Genomic DNA, 20,835 nt, shown 5'->3' on the forward strand with positions numbered 1-20,835 from the left:
CATGACTATGAATAGTTAAATTTCCATCTAGAGTTTCATTGAACATTTTGAAGGACGACTTGCCATTATATTTGAATATAATTTTGCCATTATATTTGAAGGACTGACTTTAAATTTCTCTACGTATTCAATATGAGAGTACGACAAGTTTAAAGACGGGTATAGAAATAACAGAACCTTGACATGATCATATCGAGCGGTAAAAGAAGGTGCAACTAGCAGAATTCAGACATATATTCTGTCTTTTCATTGAGAATACAATTAAGTAAATAAAATTATACTTTCTCTAACCTTTCGACAGATGGTCACACATTAAATAATTTTTATCTTTTATTTCACTGTTTCCTGAAGCAGCTTCAGAACTCCAGCAGAAGACGTGGAAAAACTGAGACACTTAAACAATAATCAAGCACGCTCACTTCAAAGTTCAAAAGAAGGGAAACGATAATAAACTCATGAATTGCTCTGGGAGTCTCTAATCACCTGCAAATCAACATAAACAAAATGCACGCCATTGATGAAAATGAACTCGGAAGAAAAATAGGACAAATAAGATATATTCATCAACCAATACAAACCAAGTTACTGGAAAACTACAACATTTCGATAAAAGCAGAACTGCAATTTGCTGCCCTTCTATCTGTGTATCTGCTTAATCATCAGATAGTGAATTGTCATTTATTCATATTCAACTAGCCTTCTCCACCAGAACAAATTGATGAACTGAACCAAGCTGCTCTGCTTTTTCTTTCATCGTACTAAATGCCAAAATAAGCTGCTCTGCCTGAAACTAAAACAAGAAGGGGAAAAAAAAAAAGAAGAAGAAACTGATCCTTATACTTTATTGCATCCATTTTCTGACTCTTTTGGGGAAACAACTGAACAACAGCCACACTCAAGGGGGGAAGAGGATAAGCATCTCGTATCTGCCATATGCATGCTATTTAACTACAAGCGGATGATAATGTCAACTCCAAAAGCATCATTTATTGAATGGCACCATATCTATCTGGCAAAAAGTACACTTTACCATCATGATAAGTTTGAGAAGTGGAGTTTATTGGGTCTATGAGGATTAAAAAGGAATTTCCCCGTAGGTATCGTTATTTTCAGGTGAAATCATTTCACCTTATACGGATCTCTGCTGGCTGTAGCGTAAGATTCCATAAACATCAATCACACCAGGAGGGAATACAGGGTCTGTTGCCGCTCTTACAGCAACTTTAGCTACTGCAGTGACGTTCACAGGAGGAGTAAACAGTGGCCCAACAAGGGGTATTTGACTCAATGGTTTTGCACGTTGCAGAATCTGAAAATGTAACCAAGAGAAACTTTAACCAAGAATATATGAACATACTAAGAGAAACTATCACAATGCACAGAAATTGCAAAAAATGCATGGATGAAAGAGTCATATAGCACGACCATTCATTGTATGGATCTGACACGAGGCAAGGAAAAAGACTCTTGTTCCCTTTCCAAGCTAATTATTGTTTTATTACTTCAATTATTAACTTTGTACAGATGGGAGAACAGGGTTTGAGGGGCTTTGGATCTTCGGATAATACAGCACATGTTCAATTTAATAACCTAAGGAGTTTCATTAAGGAACGACTGCTAGACGAAACAAAAAAGTAATATCTCTTCGATGTACATTATAAAAGAAAAAATGTAACGGAAGGTGGATAGTCCAACTTTTGTTCATCTTCCAGGAGGAAGAAGCTGTATGTGCAGTAGATGTACATGAAAAGAAGTAAAGAATAAGCAAAGGGTACACACCATCTCTAGAGGAGAACCAACTACACCAAGGGGCAATTTCATGCTCCCGACACGACGGGTTCCGTAGATAAATCCAGGCCTCAGAATTATTCCTGAAAAAAAAAACAAGATAACGACAGATGGGTGTGAATAAATCTTCACACTTGAATCTTAAATCATCAAAACAGAGATACAATAACAAGCAGAGAAAATTTACAACCTTGTGCAATACAATAAAGGTGAAACGCATCAAGTCCAACATTCCATAATGTTTCTATCTATAACAAGGAGTGCTCCTCTATAGTCTATTACCCATGTGCGTTTTCTCCCGTGTTTGCAGAGTCAGGTCACACTAAGCACTAATTGTGGATAATCCTCAAATTTAAACAAGCAATTTTGCGCCACTTGTTAACGGGTCACCAATTCAGCAGATTGTCTTACATCCATCTAAACACTCCTCACATCACTCCTCTGAACCTTCCTCAATAGGACCGATGCATGTTGCACAAGCCACCACTAATGGGGTGGTGAATGTGCTCATGAAGACATACCATGAAATGAACTAAATGAATGGAAAGGGAAACCCCTAAACAAGCTCTAATAGTGTGTTACATTGCCCCTGCAGTTCATTCCCTGTCAGAATGGGTTGGCCAAAGCAAGTGAAGATCGGGACAGGTACATTAAATTGCCAATTTTTATGATCTATTGACAATTACCTGCAGATAAATTATCAAACTTTTGCAAAAAATAATTGCATCGCCCTAACATGAAACAAAGAGCCATTTTGCATGCCTATTACTTTGATGTAAGTCGCACATTTAAATTGACATGTGTGCACCAGAAAGTGGTTAGGTACCCAATGAAAACCAAAATAGCTTACCTCCATAGGGATATCTTGTTAGAAGCTCAGTTTCAGCAGCTCGCTGCATAACATAATACAGACATGAGACAGAAGAACAAAAAGGTCACTTTCAGAAGTTCTACAAATTTTATCACCTCATTGACCTACTTAAACAGTAAGCTCCACCACTGTATGCTTGTGGTCTAACACAAGCCCTAGGCATTTATGTGGCTATATATCATCTCATTAAGGATAAATAAGGAGGTTTAAAGTTAAATTGTTTCTAAATAAGGAAGTATGACATTTTCTTTTATGACCGAGAAATCCGCGACCCTTTGGGCCAACACAACCATCGAAACTCGGGGATGATGGATTGCCCCTCTACCCTTCTCCAATACTCTGTTAGTTCGCTTAGCATGGGCCTCGAACCTTTGACCTAGGACACAAGTCCCTCAACCTTTACCAACTGAGCTAACCCCTAGGGTAAATAAAGAAATATGACATTCTTCTTGGGACCAACTAAAATGGAATGGAGGGAGTACAAATATTATATAAGATACCTTAAGATGTATCTGTATTTATTATAGAACATTTGGTCACTTTACTAGTATGAGAAATAATTACTTATCACATTATATGTAGCCTAATATTCCTACCAAAGGAACCGCAATTATGATGCCAATAATCAAGTCAATAAAAGGTTCTCTTTTATTTGCACATGGTAGCAGAATCTCCACGATCTAGGTAGATTCTCAAGTAACTTCTGCTTATAATTGCGGTAGATCTAGGTAGATTCTCAAGTAACTTCTGCAGATGTTCTTGCTTTTGTCGCCTTTTGTGGTCAGCACCGCTTATTTTTAGTGACCGGCACACTTCTATCTTTGATGACCGATGCCTCTCCTATTGCCAATGAACAACGTTCCTCATCTTTCCTCTCTCTAGCAATCGTCACCACTCTTCTTTTCTCTTCAGAGACAATGCCCGTCCTCTATCCAGCCGCCACGTCTCTCCACTTCCCTCCCAACAACAGACGCCCTTCTCTATCGGGCGATTAGCGCTGTAACTCTTTTCTTTCAGCAAACGGCACCGCTCATTCCTCCTAATGATCAGCAGAACAACTCTCTCCTTCCGATGCTATTCTAGTAGTGAGTAGTGACATGCATCTTTCCGACCATTATTTTGACAACATTTCTTACCCCAGCGACATTTTTCAATGTAATCTAATTCAAAATGATTTTTCCACTTCATTTGAGGGTGTACGTTGAATATTAAGAAAATGTGTCCAGAATAACACATCTTCGTTGGCTTATCAAGAAAGAATAATACGTGTTCATTGAACACAAATATTATATATACTGTAATATTTTATAGAATACTTCAGAATATTCTGTATCTAATTATAAAATATTCACCTACCTTATTTGCATAGAGACATATGAAGAGTCCCTCCTTTACATTGCTCATTAATCAAGTCAAAAGAAGTTATTTCTCTTCTATTCGTTACAACTTAAAATACAATGATTGATCGGTTAAGCAAAATATTCTTCTAACTTCTCACAGCATGGGCTAGGCAGAAGTTGCTATGCCCTTCATGTCTGGAAGGAATTTGTCCTCGAGTTCTTGTATTGTTGCAAAGTATAGAAATCCTTTATTAAAAGAATCGAGCAAACCTCAAGCACGCAGCCACAATTGACGTAACCCATGCAATCAGTTCAGTGATAATCGAGATAAACGTTCATCATTCTTTTAAGCAATAGACAGCAACAAACAACATAGTTTAGGGTGTAGTGATTACTGCTTACTGCAACTGTAGGATCTTGACCATACAACTTCCATCCCAACTACGTAATCTTATATACTGTTCAGACTTCGGATCTAGCAAGACATTTGATGACTGAACGCTTTCGTACAAAAGATGCATCTTCTATCCTGAGCTTATTAGATCAAACATTTCAATGCTAGCATCAATCAAGCAATACAAATTCTATATGCAGCCATGAAAGGATATTCAATGAGTAGGCATAGTTCCATACTTCCATGCCAGAAACCTTTTTCTCTTCTTTTCACGACAGTGGTCCCTGGTTCTGCTACATAATTGGTAGTAAATGACTAGCTCTCTAAATGTAACGATAACTCCATCATCAAAAGTACATCATATCAACACCTGAACACAGAAACGCTTGAACCCATCTAAGCCCAACCACTTCCTTAGAGGATATATTGTTAGAAATCAAAACACTTGTTTCTGTCATCCAACGACTATTAGATGTCACTTGATTTCTAAGTAAACCTCAGAGACGCTATTTATCAGGAAAATTCTTAGAAACCTGGTTGAAGGCTAAGGCAAGGATAATGAACACTTTATGTGCTCACTTTTATCATACATAAAACTTGATAAAATCGAATATACCTATCATTACTTGCATATGAGACACTCATACCCGCGTCCTAAGTTGCTCCACCACGGCAGTTTAGGTGCCGCACCCGTGTCGACACAACACTAGTATGTGTGTGGGTATAGGATCCGTACCGAATATGTTCAAACAATTTGGGGTACTTTGACACGATGGACGGAAAATTTCGAGACGAGATACAATTTGATTCCCGAAATCAGAACCAAAACTAAGGTAAATTTGAAGAAAATAGCATACTTTATCTAGGAAATCAATCTTTAACTTATCTACAACTTGAAAATAAAAAAGAAATCCACAGTACGTAAGTATTTCATAAAATTTCTCATAATTTACCGATATTTTTATATTTTTATTTTTTTGAATTACTTTTAGCCGGATCCCCATATCCGTACTAGGATCCGTATCCCCGATTACATCTCGAAGGATCCGACCTCTAGATCCACACCCGTGCAACTTAACACGCGTCCACATAACACTTCCTAGATGAAACTCCATTATGTACTCAACCCTCCCATTGCAACTGAATATCGCGGGCTCACAGCCACCAAGAAATATTAGTTCTGACATGGTTAAAAAGCTTTTGACTAGAAAATAATAAAATATACTATGTTATAGAAAGGAAATTTATCTTAATCTCTCCTACAACCATGTCATCTAATTTGAAAAGAGGTCTAACAATTGAAGAATGCCAGATTACACTAAAACCTAGAAGCTTTTCAAAAGAAAACAAGTTAATTGAGTTGATATTCAGGACTCTCAGTAACTCTTGGCTCATGCCAAGCAGAAATTTCTTTGGCCGCCGTAAACATAAAAAGCTTGAATCAACAAGAACAACATACCACACAATGTCTTTTACTACTCTCTAAGTAGAAGTTGACATCTTTTGCATATTCTTAATTAGTCATTTGTCTACATCAATCAAAAGTATTGAGCTAATACCTTCCCCTCATAATAACCTTGTAACACGTAATTTGCAACACCAAAGTCTGCAGCGGAGATGTAAACAAATCTTTTAACTCCTGCACATAGAGATAAAGCATATTATAACAACATTACATGGAGCACTCCAGCATGGACAACACATTCGGTCTATCAATACAACAGCGTGGTCCTCTTTTAGCAATAACAGCTTTTAGTTATTTATCCAAAATTGATGCCTAAACAAGACATTCATCATGCAGACTGAAGATCTGATTTCCGGTGCAAACCGATAAAATGCGCATATAGGTTAAAGAGTGTTAGATATATTGAGAATATGTTTTAACCATGTTAGCACTTCTACTTTACGTACTATGCTTTTCTAAGAGTTGTTTAACCTTTTAGAGATTTAAACATCAGCAGAAAAAGGAACTTCTAGTACTTTTTATTTTTATTACTATTTTTATTTTGTAAGATATTAGCTAGCCGACCAAAACTTGTTTGGGACTGAGGCGTAGTTAGTGTTATTGTTGTTGGCACACTGGAGATGAAAAAATCTTACTGTTCATAGGCATAGGTATTTATTTTATTATAACCCTCTAAAAGAGAACACGGGCCTAAAATAAGGGTATGGGGAAAAGAAGGTTATGGATAGGAGGAAGAGTACAAGGAAGCGGATGACTTAAGCTCAAACAGTATATATCCATGAAGTAAAGTTTCTAATCTCGCTCGAGAAATCATCAACTACTTATCATGTATGTAGCACACCCGGTCCCACGCAAAGCAAGAACTAAATCTACCTTAAATATACTAGGAATATACTCTGACCAAACAGACAACCAACAATTATGTTTTCATAAACTCTTGTCCTTCTTGTTAGGACAATGTCTAACGACCACTCATATTTGAAGACGGAGCGAGCAATATAAGAGTTCCAAACTAAGTCGTACTCCTCCTGTCCCATTTCTATTATGATGGTGTTCGACTGAACCCAAAGCTTATGATGTTAATTAGACCTATATATAAAATTAGATATATGTAAAAAAAAAAAAAGGTAATCATTAAAAAAACTAGTTTGACTTTAAAAATAGTGAAATGATTTGAATTCTTAACGGCTATCAAAGTTGTATAAAATAATATTATTAGTGGAATAGTATCGAACGTTCTCATACCTCCCGGGGATGGGAAGAGTGTCATATAAATTGGGATGAAGAAGCTATATATTTTTGCAGTATGTCTATTGCAAAAAGGGTAGTACAGGGAGTAGAAACAGATTGCAGTCACTCTTGCAACTTTTCCCTGTGCAAGATGCATCAATTAGGACTCAACAGATTGCTAGGCTTTCTAATGGTCACAAACCATTGATACTTAGTCTACCATAATCAAATAAATGTGTCAAGATTGACTGAAAACTTAAAACTATCAACAAAAGAGGCAAATTCTTACGATTTCTAGCAATCACAGCCACTCAAATTTAGTCCACCGCAATCAAATAATGTGTGTCTCAATATTGACTGAAGCTTAACCTTTCAACAAAAAAGGCAAAAGCGCATTTCCTATGTGAGAATGCAAAGAAACGGGCCAAAAGGAGAAGATTCATTGAAGACTATGGAGAGTATCAATTCCAACATCATGTCTTGAGCATTGGAATACAATCATGGTACATGGGAGCCAAAATAATTATGGGACTATCCACTTCTCTACAGTCAAACTTCGAAAGAAATGGAACCAGTGAGAAATTGAGTTCCCTTTGGCAGAAAGGAGAGAGGCATATTTACGGCTCAAAAGCTGAAAGATAGAAAGGAATGTCCATATTAAAGGGACCACCAGAAGGTAAGTTCGGTCACTGTTATCTACTCTTATGGACACTAACCAGAAGATAAACTCATGAAATTAATGATCATGCTCTTGGACATGCAATACTTTTACAAATTGTTAATCATTGATTTGATGGCTGCACCAATTTTTCATCTAACCCCCTTTGTTTCCGATCAAATATGCCTATAAAACTAAATTGATCACCAATGTAATTGGGTGGTGCTGAAACGGAGGTAGTAGTTATTAATTACCACGCCAAAGAGGATTAGGTTCTCATTTGAATATCCCGAAAACTATTTCCTAATAAGGAAATGTTTAGGACGCTAGATTACATAGATCAAACTTTCCTCCTACTTAGATAGGCTCACAACGTCCAGTCAACAAGATACCACTCCCCTCCCCCCCCCCCCCCCACACACAACCAAACCCACCCACAATACCTCAGCTCTACCTATTAAAAAGAATGTTGTACATAGAATATCAATCAAACTCACAACTCCCTTTGGGAGACAAGCTTGCTTAGAGTAATATGCTCCTAAAAGATAACAAATACCCTTTCCAACTGTTTAACATCATTTACACATGCTACCAAAATCAGATTCAGGTCCTTACAGGCAATTAACCAACTTTTACCTCCCAGAGGCACCAATATATATTAAAAAATCCAGGTCGAAACAAAGCAATCAACTGTAGAAACAATAAAAGGTGGTTTTATGACAATTGTGAATTCCCAACAGGCATCTCCATCTCTAAGACTTTAAATTTAAGGCCATAGAGAAATAAAAAATTATCTTAAACACTGTACATGGTGCTTTAGTTGGTCGAAAGAGGAAGGATTCCATCTGTAGCAATTAATAAAAGACTTCACAACATTACATATTCTAACATTCAGGTAAAGTTATCTCCACTTCATAGCTAAACTCCTTTTATTGCATTGAAAGATCACAATTTTCATGGTTTAAAAAAAATAATAATAAAGCTAAATGTCATACCAACACAGAAAGGTGCTTAACAGCTTAAGTAGACTTCTATAGCTAGCTAATACCTTCTTCTGAAGCAGCTCTGATGGCATTTATGTTAGCTGTCCCGTTGATTTTATACATGTACGAGTTAGAGCCAAACCCGCCAACGCATGAAATCTGCAAAAATATTTTGCCATCGCATAAGAGAGAAAAAAACCAGTGCTCTTAACTCCTCATATCTATACTATATTAAAAGCACGAAGGCCCTTAGCGAAATGTCGTTCGCCTTTTTTACCCTCTAAAAATAGATTTCACATTGGATAGAATTGTAATTTAAGTTATTTTCCTAATATTTAGGATTTTAAAACCAACTAAAATTTGACTTATTAAATTTTTCCCTATTTAAACTATGTATATAATCCGAATATTTAGGACACTAAAATCAATTAAAAAGTTACTTTATATAGATAAAAAAAATATAACCATGATTGTTCACACGATGGTCCATGTTATTATTAGTTTAGCTTTTAATTCTAATTAAATATTGGTAGTCTTACCCAACTTTTCTTAAATATTTTTTAGAGAGTTGAATGAGGCTGAAACCAATTTTAAATGAAGTAGTATGTTCTATACTACGTGCACATACATTGCTATGAAGAAATTAGGAATGCCGTTTTTGGGTTTTTTAATTTGGCCGTTTAATTATGAGCACGCTTATAAACATGACAAAACAAAAAAATTGATTACAAAAAATTAGAAAAATATACAAGAAAATTATTTTGGTAACAATTTACTCATGAAAATATTTTTAATAACAATTATAATATTCTTTTTGAATTAAATTACACTAACTTTAAAAACGTCCCAATTAAAATATAAAAACTGATTATACAAACACAAGAAAACTAACACAATAAATCCGTGAGAATTGATTGAAAAAATAAACTCTAAATCTGATTTTTACATGAATTTCATATTTTTACTCCTTCTACATAGTATTAACATCTTATGTCAGTTAGATACGTCATGTTTATGTCTTTTTAGAATTAACATAAGAATATATAGCTTTTTGAAAATAAAAATATAATAATTCTAAATCTTCAGAGTTATATGATCTTGTTAAAACTAAAAAGGATGCATAACTTGTAAAATTAAAGCAATAAAATTATAAATCTTAAATAAATTTTATGTTAAATATATTGGCTGAGATGACTGAGAACTCCCGTGGGACAAAGTTTCTTCTTTTATTGAGTTAGCAAAATAGAATCAAGAATCATCAATTTAGGAACTTAAAATTTTTTCTTTGACATATATTTCATGATTCAATCAGAAATTTAATATAATTTTAAAAATAATTGTACTCATTGAGATAAAAATACACACGCAACGTGCGTATCCTTAGACTAGCAAATACTAAAAGAATCAGCTGTGAACATAGTGGCTGTTCAGAAAGTGAAGTTCATGAGAATCAAACTAGTTAGGATAGCAACAAAACTTCATGAGAAGCAGACTGAATCGGAAACAGTAACTTTAACTAAAAAAGTGTAGACAAATATCTCAGAAGACAAGAAAAGGGTAAACATAGTTTATCAATAAGTCTATTAAATTGAATCTGCGGATGAAAAGAAACTATCCACCAGTACAGGTAAATTTAACTGTTTCTGAATATAGTGAAGCTCTATGAATTAATGCCCATTCATTGTCAAACCACTAGAGATCCAACTTACTTTCCTTTGCTCACATAGCGAAAATTCCAGTTTTGAGGGTAATAAGTTAGTGGAGCTGAGGACTAGACTCACACCATTCATATGCATCCAATTATTTATATCAGACTGCCAAATAACCAGCATAAGAGACAAACTCTCTCTCTCTCTGGTACTACCAAACTGACTGATTGACTACTTGCATACTGTATCTAACTTCCTTACACCCTATTAAATGATGATAAACCAGATAGTTCCTTCATAACGTGGTAAAATTGACTGTTCCAACGATTAACATGCACATATCTAAGGAGAAGTTTCAGTTAGAAGAGAACACCAGCAACAGCCAACCGAAATATATCAGCTTAATGAGTACCTATGCTGAAACCCCTCTTTTAATCTTCACTAAGAAGTTCTGTATAAACCAAGCTAGTTTATAAGAGGAGGAGAAAAGACACTAATGCAATTATGCAGATCAAAACCGAATTCACTTTGCAGAAAACACAGAATCCAAGAATGTTTTTTGAATAAGGTATAAGATCCTCTCTATCACATTAGCTGTACCACAGATCAAGATGCATGCTGATATGAGCTCGGGAGGGTCAGCTTCAAGTCAACAAAATGCGAAGCATCTAAGGATATAAGTGGAGAGTGATTAAACATAATGAGGATGCCTTTGAAGTCAAATGATGATGGATAATATGGAAGTTACAAGAAGTTGAAAATTAGAGAACTGGAGCCACTATCCTTGCTCATATCACATGTTAACACAGAGGAAGCTAATTCTGACCTAAATTAAACGACCTACTTTGGTTTAGAAGGATCCCATTTGTTCTCAGTAGATTTGGCCGGAGTCTTATGGTTTTTAGCATAACCTCTATAAATTTTCCAGTTTAAAAACAAACATATTAGCATATTTCACCAAAAAATGTTCTTCAGAAATTACCACAGATTAGCATCTTCTCCATAAACAATTAACAACGCAGCATGTGAAAAATTGGAAGTTGCTGCCATTTTTTTTTAAAGGGAAGGAAAAAGCCTTAAATATGGGCCATGGCAGCCAACAACTTTCTTAGGGGGGTTATACTAAATATGGAGGAAAATCTTGCCAGAAACCACCGAAACTTTCAAATTACTTCCTCTATCACCCAAAAAGAAAGAGATAGAACCAATAAAAGATAGGTAACAACATTTCTGCTTCAGTGTGCTTTAACTCCAGTAATGATTCCAGATAGTATTATTGTAAAAATCAGGGATAGAGGCAGTACATACAACAGATGTTACTCCCTTGAGTGCATCCTTCCATGAATCAGTTGAAAGTAGGTTTCCTGTCAGCAGGAGAAAATGCTTAGAAGGCCCACCAGCACCATACAAAAGAAGAGCTAAAAGTAATTTGCACAATGAGAATAGCCAACCTTGATGCCAAACAACATTGTTAGCCCAAGACTCTTGTATGGACGGCCTTCCTGTTCTACAAAAAGGTCAAAAACATTTATTTGAGCAACAGCCAACAAGACTGGCAATCTAACAAAAATGCCAACTACAGAAGGATCATATCCTAGAGGGGCCTCAGAAGCATACGATATATGATAGATGACACAATCGGACACTCTTAGACTGCCCCACAATCTTTGACCATGTCCAAAAACTATTTTAAGCACATTTATATTAGATATAGCAGGTATATGCATGAACTTAAACAGAAACTTCGTGTGACGCATGGTTTTGCAATGACATAGGGAAACAAAGACGGCAAGAAAAAAAGGAACCTATAAAACTTCATCGCATCAAAATTATGAGCTATACACAGAATTCATGGTAAATAATGACAGTGCTTAGATTTACAGAGAAACCAATTTGGATTTATGCTTGCTAGATCTGATGCTATATTCTTGCTAAAAATGAAGAAAATTTATAAATAGAGGAAGAAGGATCTAGACAAAATATTCATTGATCTAGAGAAAAAGCATATGAAAGACTGTAAAAAAAGCATCCTTTGGTAGGACGACGAGTTCTTGCAGCGGATTAAGAATGCCATGACACCCAAAGAAGCTGGAACACACTGGCGACGATTTTTACAAAGAAGAATGATGCACGATTAAAGGATTAAAATTGAGCTTTTGTTGATTTCACAGTGAAACATGACGATCAGTCAATACTTCTCAAAGGTTAAATCTTTATGTAATGAAATATCAATATTAGATCCCGATAATGCTATCATAGAGACAAGGATGAGGAGAATCATGTCCGTGGTCTGAGGTCAAAGTATAAAGGCATAGTTACAACCACACTTGGGTGGGCCACAGAACCAACTTTATCCAAGTCGGAAAATCTGTTGGCAAATGAATAAGACTTGGAGAATCCACTAACAGGCCTTTCTATAAAAGATGAAGAGAAGGCTCTCTTCGGCAAAAGGAGAAACTACAAAACTCAAGACGGCAGAAACGGTAACGAGCAAGGCTACCGAGAAAAAGGATGAGGAGAGAAGCTCATAACCAGAGGGAGATCAGAAGAAGCAAGATCAAAGAAGACATCAATCCAACAAGCAGGCAAACCATGGTTTCAACAATCGACGAAGGGATAAATGCTACAATTGCGGGAAGAAAGGAAACTACACCAGAGGCTGCTGGTAGAACAACAATAACAACAACATAACTAGTGTATTAAGGTAACATAGCCACGTCTACCCAAAATAAGCCGGATGAAGAAGAAGATTAGGATTTCGAGACTGTTAGAATAGTTGTGTGAATATATGTAATTAGTCCTAGTCTTGTATGTAATAGGAGTAGGTTATGTGTTTTGTATACATATAAATTATAAATAGGGCTCATAGTAACCTAGAATAACAATCAATAATACTCTCTCGTGCTTTCTCACATTGTATTAGAGCATTTGTGAGATAATTATCGTTGCGCGTCATTCCAACAACATCCGGGAGGAAATCAGTCGTCACCGTGCAATTTTCCGGTGACTCAAGAAGTTGTTTACGTTTTACACCGCCGTTCTCCTATCATCGGCGACCAAACCCCAGTGAAGATCTCCAGCAGAAAACTTCACACACGCCGTCATGCACCTCTGACAGTTAGAGTTCCGGCGAGAGTGTTACTTCACGCGCCGGCACGTGAGGTCGTTTTCCGGCATCTTTCAAGTCTGATTTTTTCTTCGCCTGCTTTTTCCGACTCCACCCTTCGAGATTTTGTGGATTTTCAGTTACCGGAAAAGTGTTTTCCGGCGAGAGCAGTGGTCTTGGTCCGTCACTATTCTTGTCACTTTTTCGGCCATCTTGTTCACATACTAAGGTCACCTGTTGATTCCGACCTCATTTAATTTCCACCATTTTGTTGACTTCAATTTGCTTCCGGCATAGATCTGGTAAGTCAGAGCAATTGCGTGTGTCAACTGAAGATCTTCAGCACAAAATTTTCAGCACTCTGAAGCTCGACATATAAGGCTTTGATCTCTCTTAAGTCCATTATAATGTCACCCAGATCTGATGCTTTTGGCTCAAATACTGTTGGATCATATACTTCAAATGTTCCTATGGTTTCTTTATCAGATTATATCGAGTTCCTTCAGTATAAAGCATATAAGCAAATATCTTCTGAGATAGTTTCTATAGCTCAAAGAGGTAATAGCGTGACTTGTGTCTCTCAATCTTCTTCTTCTTCCCACTCTTGGGTCATTGATTCAGGTGCATCTGATCATATTTCTGATAACATTCTTTTTACTAGTATTTCATATTCTCAATCTCTTCCAACAGTAATAATGGCCAATGGGTCTCAAACCATGGCAATAGCAATAGGTCAAGCAAGTCCACTTCCTTCCTTCCTTACCTTTAGATTCAGTTCTTTATGTTCCCGGTAGTCCTTTGAATCTCATAGTCATTAGTCGCTTAGCCAAATCACTTAAATGCGCTGTTTTATTTCTTGATGACCTTGTTTTTATACAGGAACGCAGTACCAGGTGGATCATTGATACCGGGCGTGAATCAAATGGACTTTATTACCTTATCCTTGCTAAATCACATGAACTCACATCTTGTCTTCCTTCAACAACTTGTCCTATTACTGATTCACCAGATTTATTACATAAACGGTTGGGACATCCCAGTTTGTCAAAACTTCATAAAATGATACCTGATTTATCTCACTTGTCCACTCTAGAGTGTGAGTTATGTCAGCTCAGTAAGCATACTCGCTTCCATTTCCCTCGGCGTCCCGATAATCGAGGGGAGTCACCTTTCACTTTAGTCCATTCAGATGTTTGGGGTCTAGTCAGGTCAGTTCTACCTTGGGATTCCGCTACTTTGTCAGTTTCATTGATGATTATTCCAGGTGCACTTGGATATTTTTGATGAAAAATCGATCTGAGTTGTTTTCTATTTTCCAGACCTTCCACGCAAAAATTCAAAATCAATTTGGGGTTTCTATCGGCATATTTCGTAGTGATAATGCCCTAGAGTATTTGTCTTCCCCATTTCAACAGTTTATGAACTCTCATGGAATCATTCATCAAACATCTAAACATCTTGTGCGTACACATCTTAACAAAATGGGGCAGCTGAGAAAAAGAATAGGCATCTCATTGAGACTGCTCGCACACTTCTCATTGAGTCTTATGTTTCGTAGCGTTTTTGGGGCGATTCAGTTCTCACAGCTTGTTATTTGATTAATCGGATGCCTTCATCTCCCATCGAGAATCAGATTCCGCATTCAGTATTGTTTCCCCAATCACCCTTGTACTCTTTTCCCCCTCGTGTTTTCGGGAGCACATGTTTCGTTCATAACTTAGTCCCTGGAAAAATAAGTTAGCTCCCCGTGCTCTCAAGTGTGTCTTCCTTGGTTATTCTCGTGTTCAGAAAGGATATCGTTGTTACTCACCTGATCTTCGTAGGCACTTTATGTTAGCTGATGTCACATTTTTTGAGTCTAGACCTTACTTTACCTCTTCTGACCACCTTGATATATCTGAGGTCTTACCTATACCAACTTTTGATGAGTTTACTATAGCTCCTCTTATGCCCACAAAGGTCTTACCCATGCCAACCGTTAAGGAGTCTAGTGTTGCTCCTCCTAGATCCCCAGCCACAAGAACACCACTCCTGACTTATCATCGTCGTCCGCGCCTAGTATCAGTTCCAGCTGATTCACGTCCTGCACTTGACCCTGCTCCTACTGCGGACTTGTCTCATCCTAGTTAACCGATTGCACTTCGGAAAGGTATAAGGACCACACTTAATCCTAATCCCCATTATGTCGGTTTAAGTTATCATCATCTGTCATCACCCCATTATGTTTTTGTATCTTCTTTGTCCTCTGTTTCCATCCCTAAGTCTACAGGTGAAGCAATGTCTCATCCAGGATGGCGACAGGCTATGATTTATGATTGACAAGATGTCTGATTTACATACGAGTGGTACTTGGGAGCTTGTTCCTCTTCCTTCAGGTAAATCTACTATTGGGTGTCGTTGGGTTTATGCAGTCAAAGTTGGTCCGGATAGTCAGGTTGATAGACTTAAGGCCCGTCTTGTTACCAAAGGATATATTCAGAGATTTAAGCTCGATTACCGTGACACTTTCTCGCACGTGGCTAAAATAGCATCAGTTCGCCTTTTTCTATTCATGGTTGTTGTTCGCCATTGACCTCTCTGTCAGTTGGACATTAAGAATGTTTTTCTTCACGGTGACCTTAAGGATGAAGTTTATATGGAGCAACCACCTGGTTTTGTTGCTCAGGGGGAGTCTAGTGGCCTTGTATGTCGCTTGTACCGGTCATTTTATGGTCTAAAGCAGTCTCCTCGAGCCTGGTTTGGCAAGTTCATGCACAGTTATACAGGAGTTTGGCATGACCCATAGTGAAGCTGATCACTGTGTTTTATCGGCATTCTGCTTCAAATCTCTGTATTTATCTGGTTGTTTATGCTGACGATATTGTTATTACCAGCAATGATCAGGATAGTATTACTAAGTTGAAGCAACATCTCTTTCAGCAATTTCAGACTAAGGATCTGGGCAGATTAAAGTATTTTTTGGGTATTGAGGTCGCTCAGTCTAGCTCAGGTATTATGATCTCACAACGAAAGTATGCCTTATACATTCTTGAGGAGACAGGAATGACAGGTTGTAGACCTGTTGACACTCCGATCGATCTGAATTATAAACTTCTGCCAGAACATGGGGAGCCTCTTAGCGATCCTACAAGATATAGGCGACTGGTTGGTAAATTAAATTACCTCACAGTAACTAGACCTGACATTTTCTTTCTTGTGAGTGTTGTGAGTCAGTTTATGGATCCTCCCTGTGATAGTCATTGGGATGCAGTTGTCCGCATTCTTCGGTATATAAAATTAGCTCCAGGCAAAGGTTTATTGTTTGAGAATCTAGGCCATGAGCAGATCATTGGATACTTAGATGCTGATTGGGCAGGATCAATTTCCGATAGATGTTCTACGTCTGGATATTGTGTCTTAGTAGGACGTAATTTTGTGTCTTGGAAGAGCAAGAAACAGAATATGGTTGCTCGGTCTAGTGCAGAAGTAGAATATCGAGCAATGGCTATGGTGACATGTGAGCTAATTTGGATCAAACAGTTGCTCAAGGAGTTGAAACTTGGTGAGATCAGTCAGATGGAACTTGTGTGTGATAATCAAGTTGCTACTCATATTGCATCAAATCCAGTGTTCCATGAGAGAACTAAACACATTGAGATTGACTGTCACTTTGTCAGAGAAAAGATACTCTCGGGAGATATTGCTACGAAGTTTGTGAAGTCGAATGATCAACTTGCAGATATTTTCACCAAGTCCCTCACTGATCCTCGTATTAGCTACATATGTAACAAGCTCTGTACATATGATTTATATGCACTAGCTTGAAGGGGAGTGTTAGAATAGTTGTGTGAATATATGCAATTAGTCCTAGTCCCGTATGTAATAGGAGTAGATTATGTGTTTTATATCATTGTAACCTAGAATAACAATCAATAATACTTTCTCCCGTGCTTTCTCACAGAGATCTCTTATGCAGTTGAAGAAAACAGTGGAAAGGAAGAGCACTCCATCTCTCGCTCTGACGAACCAGAAAACGAACATGCACTTGCAACTATAAGTGAGAAATTAGTCGACTATGAACATGATTGGATTGGTGATTCGGCATCCTCCAATCACATGACTGGTGATGAGAAGAAGCTCATCAACATTAACGAATATAGAGGCGGTAGAGTAGTGGTGGCTGTAATTAATTGAAAATGGCCAATAACTCATATTGGCAAGACAGTATTTGTGCCTCGTCACAGCTCCAGACAAGTGCAACTTCAGAATTCCTACCATGTTTCAAGTATGAAGAAGAACTTATTGTTTGTATCACAACTAACATCTACTGGCAATTATGCAGTGTTTGGGCAGAATGACGTAAAAGTATACGGGAGCTTGAAAATTACAAGCTTGTCAATCATGGAGGAAAGAAGATTAGAGTCGATATATGTCATGTCAGCCGAAACAGCTGATGTGGACAAGGCTCAGAGTAACGAAACAACTGATCTATGGCGTGTACGCCTTGGCCATGTGAGTTACAGCAAACTGACAATCATGATGCAACAGTCAAAATTAAAAGGTCTTCTCTAACTTGAGATTAGAGGAAACACTGTGTGGTGGATGTCAATATGGGAAAGCACATCAATTACCCTATCAAGAATCAAAGTATCAAGCCATAGAGCCACCGGAACTAGTACACTCAGACGTGTTTGGTCCAGTCAAGCAGCCTTCCCTCAGTGGGTACTAATACATGGTAACATTCATCGATGACTTCTCAAGGTACGTGCGGATTTACTTCTTAAAGGAGAATTCTGAGGTAATTGAGAAGTTTAAAGAGTTACATCATACTGTGGAGATCGATATTGTGAAGGAAAATCAGATATCTCCGTACGGACAACGGGGGAGCATATACGTCATGTGTGTTCAATGACTACCTCAAGGAGAATAGTAAGAGCCCATGGAGAACACAATATAAAATTCAAATAAACAGCCTCATTAATAGTTTGTCAAGCTACACTTTTGATTTATACTCAAATTACATTTTCGATTTATTCTCACCAAAAAAGGACAAACTCCTGCGAGACCTAGAAGTGCACAACAAGAAAGATCCTAAAGAAATACTCATGCTCTAGTATAGCAGATATATATAACAAACTTATCGTGAAAGTGAAGCCAAATACCTGCTAAGACTAGCAACTGTAAGACCACGATCCAGAGCTTCCTTGCAGACATGTGAGCCGACAAATCCATTTCCACCGAGCACAAGTAACTGAAGTGAAAGTTTAAAGAGTCACTTCAAATGAGTGAGAGCAAGCAGCAACATATGACAGTGATATAGTCCTGCTAAAACTTTAAACTGTTTAACACCTTCTCCGTTGGGGGTGGAGGCATATTTACTGTTTCTGCTTCCTCAACTTTAGAGGAGTCATCTCTTTCATTGGACTCAGTTGTTTCCTCAACTTTAAAGGGCTCATCTGTTTTATAGGATTCAGTTGACAAAAGCCGAACATTTCTGGATGATGCAACACTCCTGTTTAAAAAGTTGTAAATCAGCCAAACTAGAACATATTGTCTCCGAATGACTGAAACTATACCTCAATTTTACAACAAAAGAATTAACGGTTTCCCAGCAGAGTTACGCAGTAAAGCAAAATGAGAAAAGAAGTCAGTTCACCAAATGAACAGTCCTAGAGGTGTATAGGTAATCTACAGGTATCTAAACAAAAATAATATCATGACCAGCAAAAATATCTAAAAGGAAGCTCAAGGACTAATATGGAGGTATAGAGATACCTTAGAATTCTATGACCTTATTCCTTTCATGATTGAAAATCCCATGATCATTCTAGTCATATGCAACAGAATAACCTGCTTGCGATGTTTTAGGCTTATTTATCAGGAAATAAATTGAATGCTCAATAACACGTGACATATTTCGACTACACCTTTAATATTGAGGCATCTTTTTATTGTAAATAGTATTGTGGTATCTTTTCTTTGAGATGAACAGTATTGTGGTATCTTGCAGCAAAAATATCTCTCCAGCTACGCATACAATGCATGATTGAATTTTCTTTTTCTTTTAAATTCCAAAACTAGTGCATTTAAGAACCAATAAGAGACTCTATATGGAATCTACTAAATGCTCGGGCGATAGAATGTTTTATCCAATTTGCTTGATTTTTTCTTATCAGTAATCTGTCTTCCGTCTTTGCCCTTATAATTTGAGATTTAAAACCTGTTTTCAGGCAAAACGCTCCTTAACTCAACTAAACTTGGATCAGTCACTAGACACATTATATTTGAAAATTCTAAGTCCTTATGATGTACTACAGCCGATTTTTCATTCTGTAGCAGAAATACTAATGATGTGATTTTGCAAGAAATTATCAACAGTTGAACAAAGAAAACCATTAAAACCAATACTTACTCCCTCCATGTGATGTTGTTTGCCTGGGTCTAAAATAAGTCATTCATTTGTGTGGCCATAAATCATTTATGAAAAATTTTAACTTGTTTCTAAATATAGAAAGTTAACATTTTTTGACAAACTAAAAAAGTAAGTGCATCAAATAAGTTGGAATAGAGGGAGTACTATTGTTCTTTCCTTGATGAACAACACAAAACAGAAGTTAGCCCAAACAAAGACTCACCTCCAAATTATTCTAATTCAAAAACAAAATACAAAAGGCAACATAAACATTATTATCTCACCATTCTCCATAAGCTCAAACACATTAATTAATAACAGCACAAAACAAATCCACACATTTTCACAAAACACAGAAACAATCAACAATACAAAACAAAAAATTAAAAAAAAAACAATTAAAACAAAACAGACGCGAATTCCAGCTTCTTAATTGTGTAATCCTGCACGAAATAAGCTTCACATTCGAACAACTCAAACAGATGAAATGTAAAATTAGGGCTAAAAATGGCTTACGAGAATCTGGAGAGAGAAAATCGAGCTTGGATTAAACGTGACATGATCCGTTCACCTTTCGAGTAAATTGCGAAGAGCTGTGTGTTGAATTGAGAATTCTGTGGGTTTTTTTTTTTTTTGTACTGATGCTACTGCTATGCGTATTTAAAGTTCGTTACAGAGAGACTGATAGAGATTTACGTGGCAATTTTATATGACGGCACCGCAAGTAGAACATGTGGCTTTATATGTGCCGAAGCAGACTATCCAAAAGTATGAGTTTTTAACCAAAATTATCCTTTATGTTTGGGCTAAGTTCATTTTTATTCTTTAAATATACATGTGAGCACATATCTTCCTTCATATTTGTAAAAGTTGAGCAGATTTAGTCCATTTAACGGAAGGACACAAACAGAAGCTAAAAGCTAACGGCTAAGAAACAGATACTTTTCTGAACTTATGCTC

The 20,835-nt window shown here is 37.0% G+C and overlaps 1 protein-coding gene across 3 annotated transcripts; it reads right to left on the reverse strand.

Moving 5' to 3' along the window:
• Positions 1–162: 162 nt before the first annotated feature.
• LOC107824193 (uncharacterized protein At1g32220, chloroplastic) lies at positions 163–20,586 on the reverse strand. Of its 3 annotated transcripts, none has more exons than XR_012699163.1 (11): positions 20,392–20,586; positions 18,813–18,975; positions 18,626–18,714; positions 11,830–11,885; positions 11,687–11,742; positions 8,795–8,888; positions 5,953–6,032; positions 2,639–2,681; positions 1,780–1,871; positions 579–1,309; positions 163–483 (listed from the first exon to the last, which is right to left on the reverse strand). XR_012699163.1 is itself a non-coding variant. In XM_075230661.1 (11 exons), exons 1-10 carry the CDS (start codon positions 20,433–20,435, stop codon positions 1,130–1,132), a joined length of 897 nt encoding a protein of 298 aa, XP_075086762.1. In that variant the 5' UTR covers positions 20,436–20,586; the 3' UTR covers positions 427–483; position 1,129. The 3 variants fall into 3 exon arrangements, 2 of the variants coding, with proteins under 2 accessions (XP_075086762.1, XP_075086761.1); XM_075230661.1 differs by having other exon boundaries at positions 427–483; positions 1,129–1,309; XM_075230660.1 differs by lacking the exon at positions 163–483 and having other exon boundaries at positions 652–790; positions 1,129–1,309.
• Between the last annotated feature and the right edge of the window lie 249 nt (positions 20,587–20,835).

Source organism: Nicotiana tabacum, chromosome 15 (assembly GCF_000715075.1).
Source record: "Nicotiana tabacum cultivar K326 chromosome 15, ASM71507v2, whole genome shotgun sequence".
In the NCBI taxonomy this organism is placed as follows: domain Eukaryota; kingdom Viridiplantae; phylum Streptophyta; class Magnoliopsida; order Solanales; family Solanaceae; genus Nicotiana; species Nicotiana tabacum.